General features: G+C 43.0%; 2 protein-coding genes across 4 annotated transcripts; both read right to left on the reverse strand.

Moving 5' to 3' along the window:
- Positions 1-122: 122 nt before the first annotated feature.
- On the reverse strand, positions 123-5,548 carry ppp1r3b (protein phosphatase 1, regulatory subunit 3B). Of its 3 annotated transcripts, none has more exons than XM_023270642.3 (2): positions 5,285-5,548; positions 123-1,968 (listed from the first exon to the last, which is right to left on the reverse strand). In XM_023270642.3, exon 2 carries the CDS (start codon positions 1,953-1,955, stop codon positions 1,152-1,154), a length of 804 nt encoding a protein of 267 aa, XP_023126410.1. In that variant the 5' UTR covers positions 1,956-1,968; positions 5,285-5,548; the 3' UTR covers positions 123-1,151. The 3 variants fall into 3 exon arrangements, with proteins under 3 accessions (XP_023126410.1, XP_035804241.1, XP_035804240.1); XM_035948348.2 differs by lacking the exon at positions 5,285-5,548 and adding an exon at positions 4,817-5,049; XM_035948347.2 differs by lacking the exon at positions 5,285-5,548 and adding an exon at positions 2,095-4,699.
- A 164-nt stretch (positions 5,549-5,712) lies between these two features.
- epb41l4a (erythrocyte membrane protein band 4.1 like 4A) lies at positions 5,713-16,613 on the reverse strand. Its single transcript, XM_055004072.1, has 22 exons — positions 16,543-16,613; positions 13,085-13,130; positions 12,881-12,959; positions 11,945-12,042; positions 11,753-11,831; positions 10,776-10,863; positions 10,599-10,687; positions 10,383-10,446; positions 8,904-8,995; positions 8,786-8,830; positions 8,517-8,608; positions 8,338-8,392; positions 8,165-8,233; positions 7,993-8,061; positions 7,658-7,708; positions 7,505-7,591; positions 7,376-7,429; positions 7,204-7,239; positions 7,037-7,105; positions 6,809-6,889; positions 6,675-6,729; positions 5,713-6,437 (listed from the first exon to the last, which is right to left on the reverse strand). Exons 4-22 carry the CDS (start codon positions 11,952-11,954, stop codon positions 6,282-6,284), a joined length of 1,341 nt encoding a protein of 446 aa, XP_054860047.1. The 5' UTR covers positions 11,955-12,042; positions 12,881-12,959; positions 13,085-13,130; positions 16,543-16,613; the 3' UTR covers positions 5,713-6,281.
- Positions 16,614-17,272: the final 659 nt, after the last annotated feature.

Raw genomic sequence — 17,272 nt, forward strand, 5'->3', positions numbered from 1 at the left:
TGTTCAGGAGATCCAGAGCTGACCTTTAGATGATTCTATAAAACCTGACCTGCAGCGTTTTCACCTCTCCTTTTAAATTCTGCTCTGTTTGTATTTTAACTTGAAAGAACCAAAACTCAGAGTACAAATCTATATTTTATTGCTCTTCAGATCATTTTAAACAAAGATTTTTGACACAAACAATTTAAAATGTTAACCATCACAACGACTTCAAACCCTTTATTTAGCAGAATCTCTAAAAATAACTCAGATTCCCTTCAGACACACAAAGAAAGTTGACATCCTGTCCAGTTCAGACGGATCCATCATGAGAAGAGTCCAGAGAAACATCTGAATGCTGGATGAATCCATGAACACCGTCTGAAGCTGCTCCTCTACCTGAGGTTCAACCTTCAGCTGCTTCCAGTGAACTGATGTTTTCAGTGATTGTGAAACAGATGGCAGATAAAGTGCAGCTCATCGTGTTGACAGATCCCGTGAAACATTAAACCGCTGCAGGCCGACGAGTTCAAGCGCAGCAGCCGATCAGATAAAGTCTGAACAGTGATCCCAGAGTCTCTAAACCAAACGTTCAGCTTCATTCCAACAAAACACCTCAAGTCACTTCAGGTATACAGCAGTTTCAGATGGTTTACACCACAAAGAAATCTACAGTTCACTGAGAAACTCTAATCACCAGAACCTGAGCTTCAGCTGCAGACCTGGTGATACTGACTGCTTCCTACGTTCTGTCTTCATATCTGACAGCGAGAAACAAACCAAACAAACGAGTAGAGTCCCAGAAAAACTGATGAGGAACGTTCAGTTTAAACTCTGGTGAATAAAAACTAAACTTTTCTTTGTCAACCGATTATCAAAGTAAAAACCAGCCACTAGTGTTAATGAGGAAAAATAAAGCGACTCGAACAAAATGTTAAAACTGGACTTGGACTCGGGCTGCAGGATGAGACGTTCAAGTCGATGTTGGACTCCTTTCCAACAACTGCAGTGAAGAGAAGCAGAAACCTGCTGAGGAGCTGCTGCCTCCGTAGGTCAGCTGCAAGTTCTGGATCTCCGATTGGATTCTCAGGCAGCTTCTGAACCGTCCTTCCTGTTCCCGCCAGACGGAACCTGTTTCCTGTTCCAGCAGCTCTAGAACCACTCAGAACCCGTCAGTAGTACGGTCCGATGTTCTCGTAGCCGGCGTAGCTCGGCCAGTCGGGGAAGATGCCGTGGGAACACGTGGGGCTGCCGTAGCGGTCGAAGTGAATCCCGAAGTCCCGGGAGTCGGAGCGCCGGTCCTGGCGGCGCCTCAGCGACGCCCACACAATGCGGTAGTTGTCACCGTGGTTACTGTCCCAGTATTCCCGGCCGTCCACCTCGTAGCGGACGGCGAACTCGACGCGCTCGTGGAGCTGCAGCTCGGCCGGCAGCGACACCTCGAAGGAGAAGGTGTCGCTGTATGAGCTGGGATACGACTCCTTCACGTACCTGCAGTCCACGTCCAGGTGGCTCCTCCATGAGTCGAAGGTCACGCGAAGCTTCACTGACTTCTCAAAGGACACGTTTTTGACCTTGACGGTTCCGGTGAAGGCTCGCTCCTTCAGAACACAGTGTTCCAGGCAGACCAGGCCGCCGTCCAGCCGCTGGCGGAACAGGAGGTAGTCGGAGGACGGCTGGCTGAAGTCCAGCTCCAGTTTGTCCTGTTGGGTCGACGGAGCCGAGCTCAGCTGGACACTCAGAGGGACGTCGATGGGGTCGCTGAACTCGGAGAAGACCTTCACTCTGGTCAGAGACAGACCTTTGTGGTCGGCAAAAGTCACCTGCTTCTTGGTTTTCCTGCTGCGATCGTTGGATCTGATGTCCAAGGACTCAATGCAGAACGAAGAGCCGACAGCAGGCGGACAGGATGGAGGCGGCGAGTAGACGAAGTCCTCCTGGGACAGGTAGACGGGTAGAGTCATGTCGATGGGCATGATGGACCAGAACCTGGAGGACAGAAACACTGGGATCAGAACAAACCTGAAACCAGCAACAATGAAAGAACAGAAACAACATCTTTTGTTTTTTAAATTAATTCTAAAAAGACAAACATGAGGAAAAGATCTAAAGAACCTGAAGGACGTTGAAATACAGCGAAGAAAAACAAATAAAATTAAATCATTTTTAGTATCTGCTAAATAATAATAAAAGTCCAACGTGTTTCAAACTGTTCTGTTTGATGTAAAAATCAACCAAATTTGATAGAACTCCCCAGAACCTTCTGGTTCTTCAGACTGAATGTCTCCTGCTCTGCTCTGATTGGCTGTCAGAGGATGAGGTGGCGCCTGTTGCTACACATCAAACACACGGTTACATCACACCGAGCAAAGATTAAGTAAACGCAGATAAACGTCCCGCTCAGAACCTTCCAGAACACGACAACATCTACAGCAGAACCAACATCTAGAGTAGAACCAACATCTGTAGTAGAACCAGAACCAACATCTGTAGTAGAACCACACCCAACATCTGTAGTAGAATCAATATCTGTAGTAGAACCAGAACCAACATCTGTAGTAGAATCACTATCTGTAGTAGAACCAGAACCAACATCTGTAGTAGAACCAGAGCCAACGTCTACAGCAGAACCAATGTCTGTTGTAGAACCATCTACAGTAGAACCAACATCTGCAGCAGAACCAGAACCAACGTCTGCACTAGAACCAACATCTGAAGCAGAAGCAATTTCTGTAGTAGAGCCAATGTCTGTAGTAGAACCAACGTCTGTAGAAGAACCAGAACCAACATCTACACCAGAACCAACATCTGCAGTAGAACCAAAGTCTGTAGTAGAATTAGAACCAACATCTACAGTAGAACCAACATTTGTAGTAGAACCAACGTCTGTAGAAGAACCAACGTCTGTAGAAGAACCAGAACCAACATCTGCAGCAGAACCAACGTCTGTAGTAGAACCAACGTCTACAGCAGAACCGATGTCTGCAGTAGAACCAACGTCTGTAGCAGAACCAACATCTGTAGCAGAACCAACATCTGTAGCAGAATCATTTGTAGTAGAACCAACATCTGTAGTAGAACCAGAACCAACATCTGTAGTAGAACCAACATCTGTAGTAGAACCAGAACCAACATCTGTAGTAGAACCAACATCTGTAACAGAACCAACATCTGTAGTAGAACCAACGTCTGTAGTAGAACCGATGTCTGCAGTAGAACCAACGTCTGTAGCAGAACCAACATCTGTAGCAGAACCAGAATCAACATCTGTAGTAGAACCACATCTGCAGCAGAACCAGAACCAACATCTACAGTAGAACCAGAATCAATATCTGTAGTAGAAACATCTGCAGCAGAACCAGAACCAACATCTACAGTAGAACCAGAATCAATATCTGTAGTAGAAACAACATCTGCAGCAGAACCAGAACCAACATCTGCAGCACAACCAGAACCGACATCTGCAGCAGAACCAGAACCGACATCTGCAGCAGAACCAACGTCCACAGTAGAACCAACGTCTACAGCAGAACCAACATCTGTAGCAGAACCAGAATCAACGTCTATAGCAGAACCAACGTCTGTAGTAGAATTAGAACCAATTTCTGTAGTAGAACAATATCTGCAGCAGAACCAGAACCAACATCTACAGCAGAACCAACATCTGTAGTAGAATCAGAACCAACGTCTGTAGTAGAACCAACATTTGTAGCAGAACCAACATCTGTAGGAGAACCAGGACCAACGTCTGTAGGAGAACCAGAACCAAAGTCTGTAGGAGAACCACAACCAACGTCTGTAGGAGAACCAGAACCAACATCTGTAGTAGAACCAACATCTGTAGCAGAACCAACATCTGTAGTAGAACTAACGTCCGTAGTAGGACCAACATCTACACCAGAACCAACATCTGCAGTAGAATCAAAGTCTGTAGTAGAACTAGAACCAACTTCTGTAGTAGAACAATATCTGCAGCAGAACCAACATCTATAGTAGAACCAACATCTGCAGTAGAACCAAAGTCTGTAGTAGAACCAACATCTGTAGGAGAACCAGAACCAACATCTACAGTAGAACCAGAATCAACATCTGTAGTAGAACCACATCTGCAGCAGAACCAGAACCAACATCTACAGTAGAAACAGAATCAATATCTGTAGTAGAACCAACATCTGCAGCAGAACCAACATCTACGGTAGAACCAGAATCAATATCTGTAGTAGAAACATCTGCAGCAGAACCAGAACCAACATCTGCAGCAGAACCAGAACCGACATCTGCAGCAGAACCAACGTCCGCAGTAGAACCAACATCTGCAGCAGAACCAGAATCGTCTGTAGTAGAACCAGAACCAACGTCTGTAGTAGAACTAGAACCAATTTCTGTAGTAGAACAATATCTGCAGCAGAACCAGAACCAACATCTACAGCAGAACCAACATCTGTAGTAGAATCAGATCCAACATCTGTAGTAGAACCAACATTTGTAGCAGAACCAACATCTGTAGGAGAACCAGGACCAACGTCTGTACGAGAACCAGAACCAACGTCTGTAGGAGAACCAGAACCAACATCTGTAGTAGAACCAACATTTGCAGCAGAACCAAAATCTGTAGTAGAACCAACATCTGCAACAGAACCAACATCTGTAGTAGAACCAGATTGGTTAATAACTGATAACTGATTATAAATTATTGATCAGTGATGAACGTTTAAGCATCTGAAGGTGAGGTTCTCCCTGAAGGACTCTTTCTTCTCCTGGAGCTGCGTTCAGGAGCATCAGGTAAACTACAGCTCCACTAGAACCTGAAGTAATAATCTGCTGATCAGCTTTTTACCCGATGCTGTTCTGATAATCGATCAATTGGAGTCATTTCTAATAATCCTGGTCTTCACCTCCTTCAGGAAATGTTCTCTGGTCCGGAGATCTTTGAGGAAACATCTGATCCACATTTCAGACCAAACAGCTGATCGATTGATCCAGAAAATAACTGATACCTGTGATCAGCGTCATTTGAACTGATCCAGGTGTGTTAAAGCTACACACACACACACACACACACACACACACACACACACACACACACACACACACACACACACACACACACACACACACACACACACACACACACACACACACACACACACCTGGGCGTGCAGGTGATCACAGCGTTCAGGTGCACGAGGAGTTTCCAGCCACAACACAGACACACCTGACCGACTCCACACCTGTGAGAACGTCACTGCGGCTGCGCAGAGCACCTCAAACCGACTCTACCCTCCAGAAACCGCCAGCGGCTCACCTGCAGCAGCAGCTCTGTCCGGTTCGGTTCGGCTCGGCTCGGCTCGGCTCGGCTCGGCTCGGCTCTGTTACCTGCGGCAGCTCCTCATCGGGCTCGTGGCTGCGTCCTGCCCGCGCGCTCCTCTTCACTGCACGGCTCCGTCTCGCGCTTCATGAACCACGCAGCGTTCACGTGAACAGCAGCCGGCAACCAATCAGAGGCCGCGCTGAGGACGTGCAGGAGGGGGCGGGGCTCCGCAGCTGACTGATCAGATCAATGGATGAACTTATTGATCCTCTGACAGAATCAGGTCAATAAATGTGGTCGATCCGGACCAATCAGCTGACAAACACTGACGTCATCATTTAGAACCACAGACACAATACACAACATGAACACACAACGCAGACATGTGTCTGCGTTGTGTGTTCATGTTGCGTGTCTGTGTGTTGTGTGTCCTCACCTGAACTCTGACTGTAGGGTTAGTTTAGCTGCACACCTGGATCAGCCTCACCTGTCTGTGCTGCCATGGTAACCAGGTTTGTTAGGGTCTTATAGGACATGTCAGGTGACAGTGATGTCAGCAGCTCACCTGCTCCAGGTGACTTGAGGTCATCTCTGCTCTGCAAATATTGACCAATCAGTTGCCAGAACCAGCAGCATGTCCTGTCCTGAAGCTCCGTGCTGCTGGACATGCTGGTAACGTGCACATGCTGGTAACGTGCACATGCTGGTAACGTGCACACGGTCGTAACGTGCACACGGTTGTAACGTGCACATGCTGGTAATGTGCACACGGTCGTAACGTGCACATGCTGGTAACGTGCACACGGTCGTAACGTGCACACGGTCGTAACATGCACATGCTGGTAACGTGCACATGCTGGTAATGTGCACATGCTGGTAACGTGCACACGGTCATAACGTGCACACGGTCGTAACGTGTCCAGTTTACTGGGACTAAAGCAGGATAAACTGACCTCAGAACATTCTGGTTGGAGCTGCTGTTTATCTGCTGTCAGCTGTTTCTGAGGACATGATGTCTCTGGCTGACCTGATTGGCTGCCTGCCAGCCAATCACACGCTGATGCTGGTGGATCACACGCACCTCTGGCAGCTGTTTTAACACCTGGACTGGATGTGTGCTGCAGATATTCAGTCTAAAACAACCGAACTGAACACAAAACCACCACAAAGACACACAAAACCACCACAAAGAGACACATAACGACCACAAAGAGACACAAAACAACCACAAAGAGACACAAAACCACGACAAAGAGACACAAAACAACAGAGAAAGACGTTCTGAGGATGTTTTATTTCATCATCACTGGTGGAAAAGTTTTTAATGACATGTAAACAGGTGCATTGTTGGAAGAGAACAGCTGCCTCAGTGATTGGTTGGTACCCGACAGGAAGTGTCTGTTGCTGTGGTAACAGGAAGAGGCAGGACCATCTTTGACCTAAAACACAAACAGGAAGTGGAATCAAAACGAGGTGCAGGTAGAAGCCCCGCCCCCTGGTGATGTCACTGACACCTACTGCAGCTGTGAGTACGACGCCCACCGCTGATGTCGTCGCCCCCTGGTAGAACGGCGCGTTCTGATTGGCTCCCCCAACACCCTGTAGGATACAAACAAGTTTCCTTTATTCTTCCTCACTTCTTTCCTTACCTCACTTCCTTCCTTACCTCACCTCCTTCCTTCCTTACCTCACTTCTTTCCTTGCTTACCTCACTTCCTTCTTTACCTCACTTCCTTCCTTCCTTACCTCACTTCCTTATATGGTATTTCCTCCGTCTGTCTGTCAATCACACCATCAGGCTCCACCAGCTGCTTCCTGTTTACATCCAGATCACAATTAGAATACTGTGTACAGAGTACTGTGTATACAGTGTGTACTATGTGTACTGCGTCTATTGTGTGTTTTAAACTCACTGGATGTGTTTCCATGTCCGGGCGTCCAGACTGTGTCTACAGAGAGACAGCATTAGCATTAGCATTAGCCACAGGTAGCTGATAGGCCAACAGTACAGTTAGCAGGATTAGCATTCTAGTATAATCTCCCAAAACTTAAATGTTAGCATTAGCAGATTAGCATTGTCCTTACGATCTGGCGCGGCATTGGGAGGTGGAGTCAGGGCCCTGGTCACCATGGCGGCCTCTAGATGTAAACAGAAAGTCACTTAAAGAGTTTACAGACAGGAAGTCGACACAGACGTGTCGTCACTTCCGTTACCGGCTCTTTGTTCTCCTCCACCGCTGCTCGCTGTTGCTCTTCTCTGATTCGCTGCCGCTGCTTGAGTTGCCATGGGAACGAGACCTGCTGGTGAGAGGTAAACATCAGTCTGATGTGACTGTTCCACCATTTACCAATAAGAACAGGGGTCACCTTCTCCTCTGCGCTCTGATTGGTCGATCACCATCCAGACTTCTGCTGCGTCTGAAACACAAACAGAGATCAGGTGATCGTCTGGTGATAATTCATCTGTCTGTTTGTCTCTGTCCATCTGTCTGCCTGTCTGTCTGTCTATCTGTCCATCTGTCTTCCTGTCTGTTTGTCTCTCTGTCCATCTGTCTGTCCATCTGTCTTCCTGTCTGTTTGTCTCTCTGTCCATCTGTCTGTCCATCTGTCTTCCTGTCTGTTTGTCTCTCTGTCCATCTGTCTGTCTGTCTGTCTGTCCGTCCATCTTTCTGACTGTCCTTCTGTCTGCCTGTCTGTCTCACCTCTGTGGTCGTCCTCCATCTTGTTCTTCTTCTTTGGTGTTTGGAGGAAACTTTGGGTTGAACAGGCCGCTGGAACAACCATCAGTAATCACATTACATTTACACAGTAATCAGATTACACCTGCAGGTCATTAATAACTGGTTATTATTCTCATCATGTTAGTCGTTCTACCTCGCGGTGCTGCTGTTCTCCCATGGTGCACTGGGCCTCCCCTGGTCCGGCTTGGCCCCGCCCCCTGACCTGCAGGAACAAGACAAACTACATCACATGACCCATCATGACTCATCATGACGACTCATCACAGGACTAATCATGACTGATCCCATGACATCTGCAGCCCTCACCTGTGAGCAGCAGGTGGTGCCGTCTGCTTCATCATTGGTTCCCGGCTCTGATTGGCTGAAAGTGAGGAAGTGAGGAGAGGGGGCGGAGTCAGTAAAATGTTTACAAACAAACATCTTCAGATGAATGAATGATGAGACGTTCTGCTGTCAGATTATTGATCAGGAGATGGTGAACTGACTGGCCACAGCTGCTGTTGTTGTTGTTGCTGTTTTGTTGTTGACAGGTGTGTTTGTGAGCTGAGGGAGAGCTGCAGAGGGAGAACGAGCAGCGCTGCAGACAGTTCAATAAAACAATCAGTTTATAAACCTGTTGATCTGATAAACAACGACAAGTAAACAGATGGCAGATTGATCAGAAACCAGAGAAAATAAAATAAATATTCAGCATCATGAAACCAAAGAAACGTTCTGATTAATGAAGATTCTGTAAAAGTGTTTGTTTGTTTACCTGTTGAGTTTCAGTTTGTGTATTTGTGGATTCGACTCTGACATCCTGAACACAAGAAATATAAAACATAAAACATCACCTGTGTGTGTGTGTATGTGTGTGTGTGTGTGTGTGTTACCTGAAGAAGGTGTGATGTTCAACACAACACCTCCACAGACGTTTACAGTCACATCGATTAGATGTCTGAAAGAAGAACGATGTCTCTGAACCCTGAAACACACACACACACACACACACACAAACACACACACACACACACACAGGTGATGTTTTATATTTCTTGTGTTCAGGATGTTGGACAGGACGCTGTTTTTATGGTTTAAATCAGTGGTTCCCAACCTGTGTGGCTTGGAGCCCCTCCTATAAGCTGCACCCAGCCCCAGCGCCCCACCCACCACCACATAAGTACACTATGAAACATAAGAGGGAAGTTATTGAATTGTATTACTAATAGAAAATTCACTAAAATTATAAAAAATAGAAATACTTTATGTCAAACCAAGAGTTGTACTATGACGAGGAGGAGAGAGTTTATGGCTGCAGTAAATTTGTTGACACTACAATGCATAAGAGTTATTGATTTTTTTTTACTAAAAAAATCCTTAAAATTATGAAAAAAAAATGTAATATCAAACCAAGAGTTGTAGTATGAGCAGCAGGAGTCAGTTGCTGGCTGCAGTAAATTTGTTGAATATTTGTGTCTCTTCGCTGTTTGCAGCAGTTTTGCATTTTGCAGACGGTTCCTGTTCACTCGTCGCACAACCAGCTGCTCATAGACACCAATGTTATTTCTGCAGCTACTTTTGATTAAACTGGGCTTGTAGCATATTGTCTACCTTACAACGATGGAAAACAGGCATCGTTTATGTTTAGACAACGTATATTTAATGAGTTATTGATGCCGGAAGTCCGAATTTGTGAATATCTTTCCGACTTTACCGAACTGTTTTATTTCCTGACGTCGCCGTAATTCTCTGGCTTCATGCTGTCATTTACGAGCATTTCACCACAAATAACACAATTCTGTCTTGTTCTTTAATAAAACCAAATTTAAGGTAACTCTCAAGGTATAGCCGGAGTTTTTAGGTACTGATGAATCTTCACATGTTCTGCGTTTCTCAGACATCGTTCCCGTCAGTAATTTTCTAACTGCACACAAACTAATGAATCTGGATGAACTAGAAGCCAACCTTAAGAAAGCATGGAGAGAAGTTGAAAGGTCAAGGAGGTGTGGCCATCGAAGTAGCAAAGGATTTTTGAAGAAAGACCAAATAAATGTGTTTTTAAAATGTTTTATAAGTAGACTTGTGATGACACAGTGAGTCTGTTACTCTGATTTTATCCAGAATGTAAAAATCAATTTTTTATAACATCACAGCCTCAGAGCAGACAAAGCTTGGCGCCCCCCTTCAGATCTCTGGTGGCCCCCCTGGGGGGGTGCAGACCCCAGGTTGGGAACCACTGGTCTAAAGTCTAAAAAAGTCTAATCTTGTATTTTCATTAATTATTAACATTAGCATTAGCATTAGCTGCAAGTATGAACTTTGGAAGTATGATTAGCATTAGCATTAGCTTCAGTCAGCCAATAGAAACTCACTTTTTTGCCGAAAACTCTGAGCTCAAACATCTCGTCTTTGAAGTGAAGTTTGGTGATTCGTGGCCTGAAGGAAACATCTCTGATGTCACAAGGTCACATGACAGGTATGTAGCAGGTAGCATGGTCACATGACAGATATGTAGCAGGTAAGAAGGTCACATGACAGGAAACAGGAAGTGAGTCAAACAAAGATAATTAATGAGGTCTCACTCCTACCAGAAATATTTTCCCACCAGCTGCTTGTTCTTGTAGATGACCACACCCACTGGAGTTGGACCCAGGAAGTACTCAGTCTGGTTCTCGCCCTGCAAGGCATCATGGGAGTAACGATGGATCAATAATTAAACAGGTGATTGATAAACAGGAGCTGATGGTATTGATCGGTGATCTTACGTAGGCGGGGAACAAAGTGACTCCGTACATCTGCAGAGAGCTGCAGAGAGACAGAACGAGACCCTGAGCCTGGAGACTAGAGATGCCACTGGACAGGGACACACAGAGTCAATAATCAATCAATCAATCAATCAATCAATCAATCAATCAATCAATCAATCAATCAATCAATCAATCAATCAATCAATCAATCAATCAACAAGCAAACAATCATTCAATCAATCAATCAATGAATAATCAATCAATCAGTCAATCAATCAATCAATAAGCAAACAATCAGTCAATCAATCAATCAATCAATCAATCAATCAATCAATCAATCAATCAATCAATCAATCAATCAATCAATCAATAAGCAAACAATCGGTCAATCAATCAATGAATAATCAATCAGTCAATCAATCAATCAATCAATCAATCAATAAGCAAAAAATCAGTCAATCAATCAATCAATCAATCAATCAATCAATCAATCAATCAATCAATCAATCAATCAGTCAATCAATCAATCAATCAATAAGCAAACAATCAGTCAATCAATCAATCAATCAATCATCAATCAATCAATCAATAAGCAAACAATCAGTCAATCAATCAATCAATAAGCAAACAATCAATCAATCAATCAATCAATAAGCAAACAATCAGTCAATCAATCAATCAATCAATCAATCAATAATCAGTCAATCAGTCAATCAACCAATCATCAATCAATCAACCAATAATTAATCAATCAGTCAATCAATTAATCAATAATCAATCAGTCAATCGATTAATCAGTCAATCAATCAATTAATCAATCAGCCAATCAACCAATCAATCAATAATCAATCAGTCAGTCAGTCAATCAGTCAACTAAAATGTGCTCCTTGTAACATCATCCTCGTGCTTGAATCCTCCCTTAAACTTTGGGTCTGATTTATTTATTATTTACTGATTGATTATTGATTAATGATCATGCTTCACTTCCTGTTCACCTCAGTGTTTTGTAGATGAGTTGAACTTCCTGTTTCTCTGAGTCTGACGTGTCGTTCTCGCTGAGGTCTCCTCGCTCCGCTGGATCAATAAATGAAAACCAATCAACTCTGTCACTAATAACTGGTCAATAACTGGATCAGATGTTCAAGATGAAGACAAACACTCCTCAGATCATATTAAAGTTCTATCACCCTGCAGCATCAGAGCATCCAGCCGTGGGCGGAGATGAGCGGGGCATAGCAGACGACCTCGCCGGACGTCCTGACGGAGCTGCAGGTAGAACTGATACCTGGAGAAGAGAACATCTCCATGAACACCTCACACAGAACTGTTCCATCCGTCAAAACTCAGAGAACATCTCCATGAACACCTCACACAGAACCGTTCCATCCGTCCACACTCAGGAATCCCAGAAAACACGTTTCTAAAACCAGGATTCTGAAGGAGGTTCTGCTGTTGTCTGGACCTCCATCTTAATTCCTCAGATGTTCTGTCGGGTCACAGACTCCTGAAGCTCCTCCAGCATCGTAGGAAAGAAGACCAGCCTCCCCTATGATGATGCCACCTCCATGCTGAAGTGGAGATGGTTGGTTCTTTAACAGGAACACCTGGTTGGTGGTTGATCTTCCAGCAGCTTCTTCTCAGAACAGAACCTCTGGAGATAAAGACCGCTGGCTTCTCGGTCCCAGATGAAGAGTTCTGCTGGTTCCAGTCTCCTGAGGGTCACCACCATTGGTCACTGAGATCCTGGACCTCAGAGTTTGTTCTGAGCTGCAGACTGAACTGTGACATTCAGGTGTGGCTCTCTGTCCTCAGGTGAGTTCTCTTCAGGTGACTGTTCGATAAAGATTCTACCAGGATGAAGAGTCTGAAGACGTCTCAGAAGAGTTCAGACTCTTCATCCTGGTAGATTCTTCACACTTCATTCAGAGTTCTGAGTTACTGAGTGCAGATCGATGGAGACGACTGATGGTTTCACGTTCTGCCAATCTGGTTAAAATCCCACACATTTTACAGTAATACTTCACTGCAAGTACAGCAGCACTCTGGTAGTACATAGATACACACATATATTCACAAGAAAAGACATTAAAATGTGATAAAGCTGTTGGATGTATTGGAGGTACCGAGTTGTTTCTTCCTTCAGCTTCGTCGGATCTTCAACATAAAACTTGACTCCGAAGTAGAAAATGTACGGAGGCCCGACTGGGACAAAACGCAGACAGAGAAACAATTAATGCAAGTTAAAAATCATAATTATTAACCCAAACTCTTATTATTATCAATGAAATCACAGTAAAGATTGAGTTGTGATGAACGCTGAGACTCACGGAGGAGTCGATGCTGTGACAGAGTTCTGGAATGATCCAACCAAAGCTGAAAGACACGAAGAACCAAAGCAGCATCAAGATCTCATCTTCTGGTTCCCCCAGGCTGAAGGACAACCGAGCTCAAAAAGTTTACCTTTCAGACCAGTTTAAAGACTCGAGTTAACTGGAGCCACTTTAAATGAGTTAAATCAGCTGTGTCAAACATATGGACAGAGGGTCCAATTCGTCCCTCCAGAGGGTCCAATCCGTCCCCCTCGAAGTTTCAATCCATCACCCTAGAGGGTCCAATTCGTCCCCCTAGAAGGTCCAATCTGGCCCTCCAGAGGGTCCAATCTGTCCCCCTAGAAGTTCCAATCCATCCCATTAGAGGGTTCAATCCGTCCCCCTAGAAGGTCCAATCTGGCCCTGCAGAGGGTCCAATCTGTCCCCCTAGAGGGTCCAATCTGTCCCCCTAGAGGGTCCAATCTGTCCTCCTAGCAGGTCCAATCCGGCCCCCGGGACGACATTGCAAAGTGTAAAAATGTAAAACTGTAAATATTGAATAATTTGTAGACCTTCACAAGTTGTTTTGATCATAAAGTAAAATGCTCCACCGATCAGCCACAACACTAAGACCACTGACAGGTGGAGTGAATACCATTGATCATGTTGGTTCTATGAGGTGTTCTGCTGAAGAACCTTGGATTCTGGTGTCTGTGTTGATGAGACTTAGACACCACCTGAGAGGTCCTCTGATCCAGACCCCATAGGACACCCTGAGAGGTCCTCTGGTCCCAGACCCCATAGGACACCCTGAGAGGTCCTCTGGTCCCAGACCCCATAGGACACCCTGAGTGAGAGGTCCTCTGATCCAGACCCCATAGGAAACCCTGAGAGGTCCTCATGTCTGGACCCAGTGGTTCAGAACATTTTTGACCACATAAGGGGACCTACACAGTGTTAGGGTGGTTTTAATGTTGTGGCTGATCGGTGTTTATGGTTCGGCTCCAGATACCTGAGACTAAATGTTTTGTTCCTCTGAAGATACTCTGATCTGGAAATTCTAATGATAAACAATCAACTGAAGCTTAATTTTGTTGAAACTGAACTTTTTAAAAAATATTTTTCTTAGGAAATTTCAGGTTGTTCATGATGTTTTTAAAAAAGATAGTTTATTAAACGTGAACATTTTCAGAATGTGTGTTTTTACACTGAAACAAAGGGAAACATTTGGTTATTTATGGGTTACTTATGGGTTATTTATGGGCTATTTATGGGTTATTTATGGGCTATTTATTGGCTATTTATTGGTTATTTATTGATTATTTATTGATTATTTATGGGTTATTTATGGGCTATTTATTGGCTATTTATTGGTTATTTATTGATTATTTATTGATTACTTATGGGTTATTTATGGGCTATTTATGGGTTATTTATGGGCTATTTATGGGTTATTTATGGGCTATTTATTGGCTATTTATTGGTTATTTATTGATTATTTATGGGTTATTTATTGGTTATTTATTGGTTATTTATGGGTTATTTATGGGTTATTTATGGGCTATTTATTGGTTATTTATGGGTTATTTATGGGCTATTTATTGGTTATTTATGGGTTATTTATGGATTATTTATGGGCTATTTATTGGTTATTTATTGGTTATTTATTGGTTATTTATTGGTTATTTATTGGTTATTTATTGGTTATTTGTGGCTTATTATACTGAGGTTTTACTGGTCACTGGAGGTCAGATCGGGCTGAATGTGGAACCTGAACTAAGATGAGTTTGAGATAAATGAAGGAACGAAGAGCTGAAGGTGCAAAACCAGAACATGAGTAGATTTCCCAGCATGCATTGGTGGAGAGCTAAACCTCCACAGAGACTCTTGTTCTGTAGTTTGAGAAAACAGATGTGATGGAAATAATTATTTATTTAATCTGTCAACTAAATACATATTTTAAAGGATTTTTCTGTTCATAATAATGTCAATAATTCTAAGTGGAACAAGAAGAACAACTGAAATTTACTGTTTGGTGACAGAACTGAGCTAAGCTAATCTAAGCTAAGCTAACAGCTTTGATTCTCCTCAAATCAACAGTTTTCAGTGCTGAAAATTAATTTTTAAGGAAAATAAACTTGAATTTTTTTCTTTATTCAATCGTAAATTGGAAAACTGTTTGTTTTGTAATTCTTCCCAAAGAAAACTGCAGATTAATTTAATTAAACGTTTAAAGCTAAAGCAGTAGAAAACCTCTTTTTTTTTTTTTTTTTTTTACTGAAATTAAAGCAGCAGCTTAAAGGAAAAATGTGATTTCAGGTTGATAGAATCCATTTAGGTAAAGAAGCTTCAACCAGACAGGAAGACAAACTGATCAGCAGCTCGAACTTCTAAAGGGTTAAATGAAGAACAAACTCTGGTTCAGCTGAACTTCATCTTGCTCTTTAACCCTTGTGTCGTCTTGAGGGTCAAAACCCAAAAAAACTCAAACACCTGATAACTATAGTAGAACTGTTCAGAGGAGTGGCTCTTTATATAATAATCATTTCATTTTGTTTAACCCTCGTGTCGTCCTGTGGGTAAAATCGACCCGTTTTAAAGTTTGAAAATGTGGAAAAAATCTATTTTCACGGTGAAACTTCTGATGTCCACATTTTCAACATTTTTGGGAAATTTTTGAACATTTTTTGGTGGAAAAAAGAAATGTTAAAAATGTTTCTTAAGAACATTCACAGAAAAATCAACCAAAATCCAGCGAATTTCACTGGATTTTGGTTGTTTTTTTTGTGAATGTTCTTAAAGAAAATATTAGTTTTACTGATATATATGGAATCACTTTAGATATTTTTAGGATTTTTTTGGAAGACTTTTGCAATTTTTTTTGAAAATATTTACAAGAATTTTCTTGCCAAATTTGGGGATGTTTTTTTTAAAAAAAAATTTTTAAGGGAAACTTTTAAGGAAATATTGGAATTTTCTTCCTGAAGGTTTTGCAAATTTTCTGAAATTTTTTGGGGTGAATTTTTGGATTTTTTTCATCAAGGAAACAATATTTTTTGGTGGCCATAAATGAAGACAACAGGAGGGTTAATGGAACAGAACAGTCACAGGAAATCATTTAACATTTTTCACTTTAAAATAATAATTTTACTTCCATATAACAGCAAATATCGATAAAATAATTAGATTTTTACTGATTCAAATACAGTAAAAGTCAAACTGTAAACATTTCTACAGTTTCTTCAGTAAATTCAAGCATTTTTCTGGTTATTTTCTGTGAAAGTAGCAGGAAACGGTTGAACATTTCCACATCAGAACTCTTGTTCTAAACATTTCTTTGGTCCAGAGTTTTCCTGGATGTCCTGACAGACTCTGAGGGTTCATGTTTACAGGTTTAAAGATCGTCCTGCAGCTTTCTGTGAACTCCGTCTGACCTGCTGCATCCTGGGAAATGAAGGCGACACTTTCCTCCTCACCTGCTGCTGCAGATCCACGTTGTCCTCGTCTTCTTCTTCTCCGTCTTCTGTTTCGTCTCTCCTCTCTCTTCTTCTTTTCTTTTGTTTCTGTTGTGTTGTTGCTGTGTTGCCATGGGGACCACCTCTTCACCCCTCCCTCCCTCCCTCCCTCCCTCCTCTGAACTTCCTGTTTTGTTTTTCTTTTCTTTCACAGTAAAACTACATTTTTACTTGTTTTTTTCGTTACAATGAAACTGAGGCTGAGGTTCTCCAGTTTAAAGTCGTGGTTCTCCAGTTTAAAGTCGGAGTTCTCCCGTGTAAAGTCATGGTTCTCCCAGTTTAAAGTCGTGGTTCTCCTGTTTAAAGTCGTGGTTCTCCAACTTGAAGTCGTGGTTCTCCTGTTTAAAGTCATGGTTCTCCCAGTTTAAAGTCGTGGTTCTCCCAGTTTAAAGTCGTGGTTCTCCAGTTTAAAGTCGGAGTTCTCCCGTGTAAAGTCATGGTTCTCCCAGTTTAAAGTCGTGGTTCTCCTGTTTAAAGTCGTGGTTCTCCAATTTGAAGTCGTGGTTCTCCTGTTTAAAGTCATGGTTCTCCCAGTTTAAAGTCGTGGTTCTCCCAGTTTAAAGTCGTGGTTCTCCAGTTTGAAGTCGTGGTTCTCCTGTTTGAAGTCGTGGTTCTCCCAGTTTAAAGTCGTGGTTCTCCCAGTTTAAAGTCGTGGTTCTCCCAGTTTGAAGTCGTGGTTCTCCAGTTTGAA

This window comes from Amphiprion ocellaris, chromosome 17, assembly GCF_022539595.1.
Source record: "Amphiprion ocellaris isolate individual 3 ecotype Okinawa chromosome 17, ASM2253959v1, whole genome shotgun sequence".
Lineage (NCBI taxonomy): Eukaryota > Metazoa > Chordata > Actinopteri > Pomacentridae > Amphiprion > Amphiprion ocellaris.

Coding starts and splice junctions, on each gene's coding strand:
- epb41l4a (XM_055004072.1), bottom strand. Junction 10,688..10,775: donor TCACTTTGTTCCCCGCCTAC/GTAAGATCACCG, acceptor GATGCCTTGCAG/GGCGAGAACCAGACTGAGTA. Junction 8,996..10,382: donor TCAGAGTTTTCGGCAAAAAA/GTGAGTTTCTAT, acceptor TGTGTGTTTCAG/GGTTCAGAGACATCGTTCTT.
- ppp1r3b (XM_023270642.3), bottom strand. CDS start 1,955: ATGCCCATCGACATGACTCTACCCGTCTACCTGTCCCAGGAGGACTTC.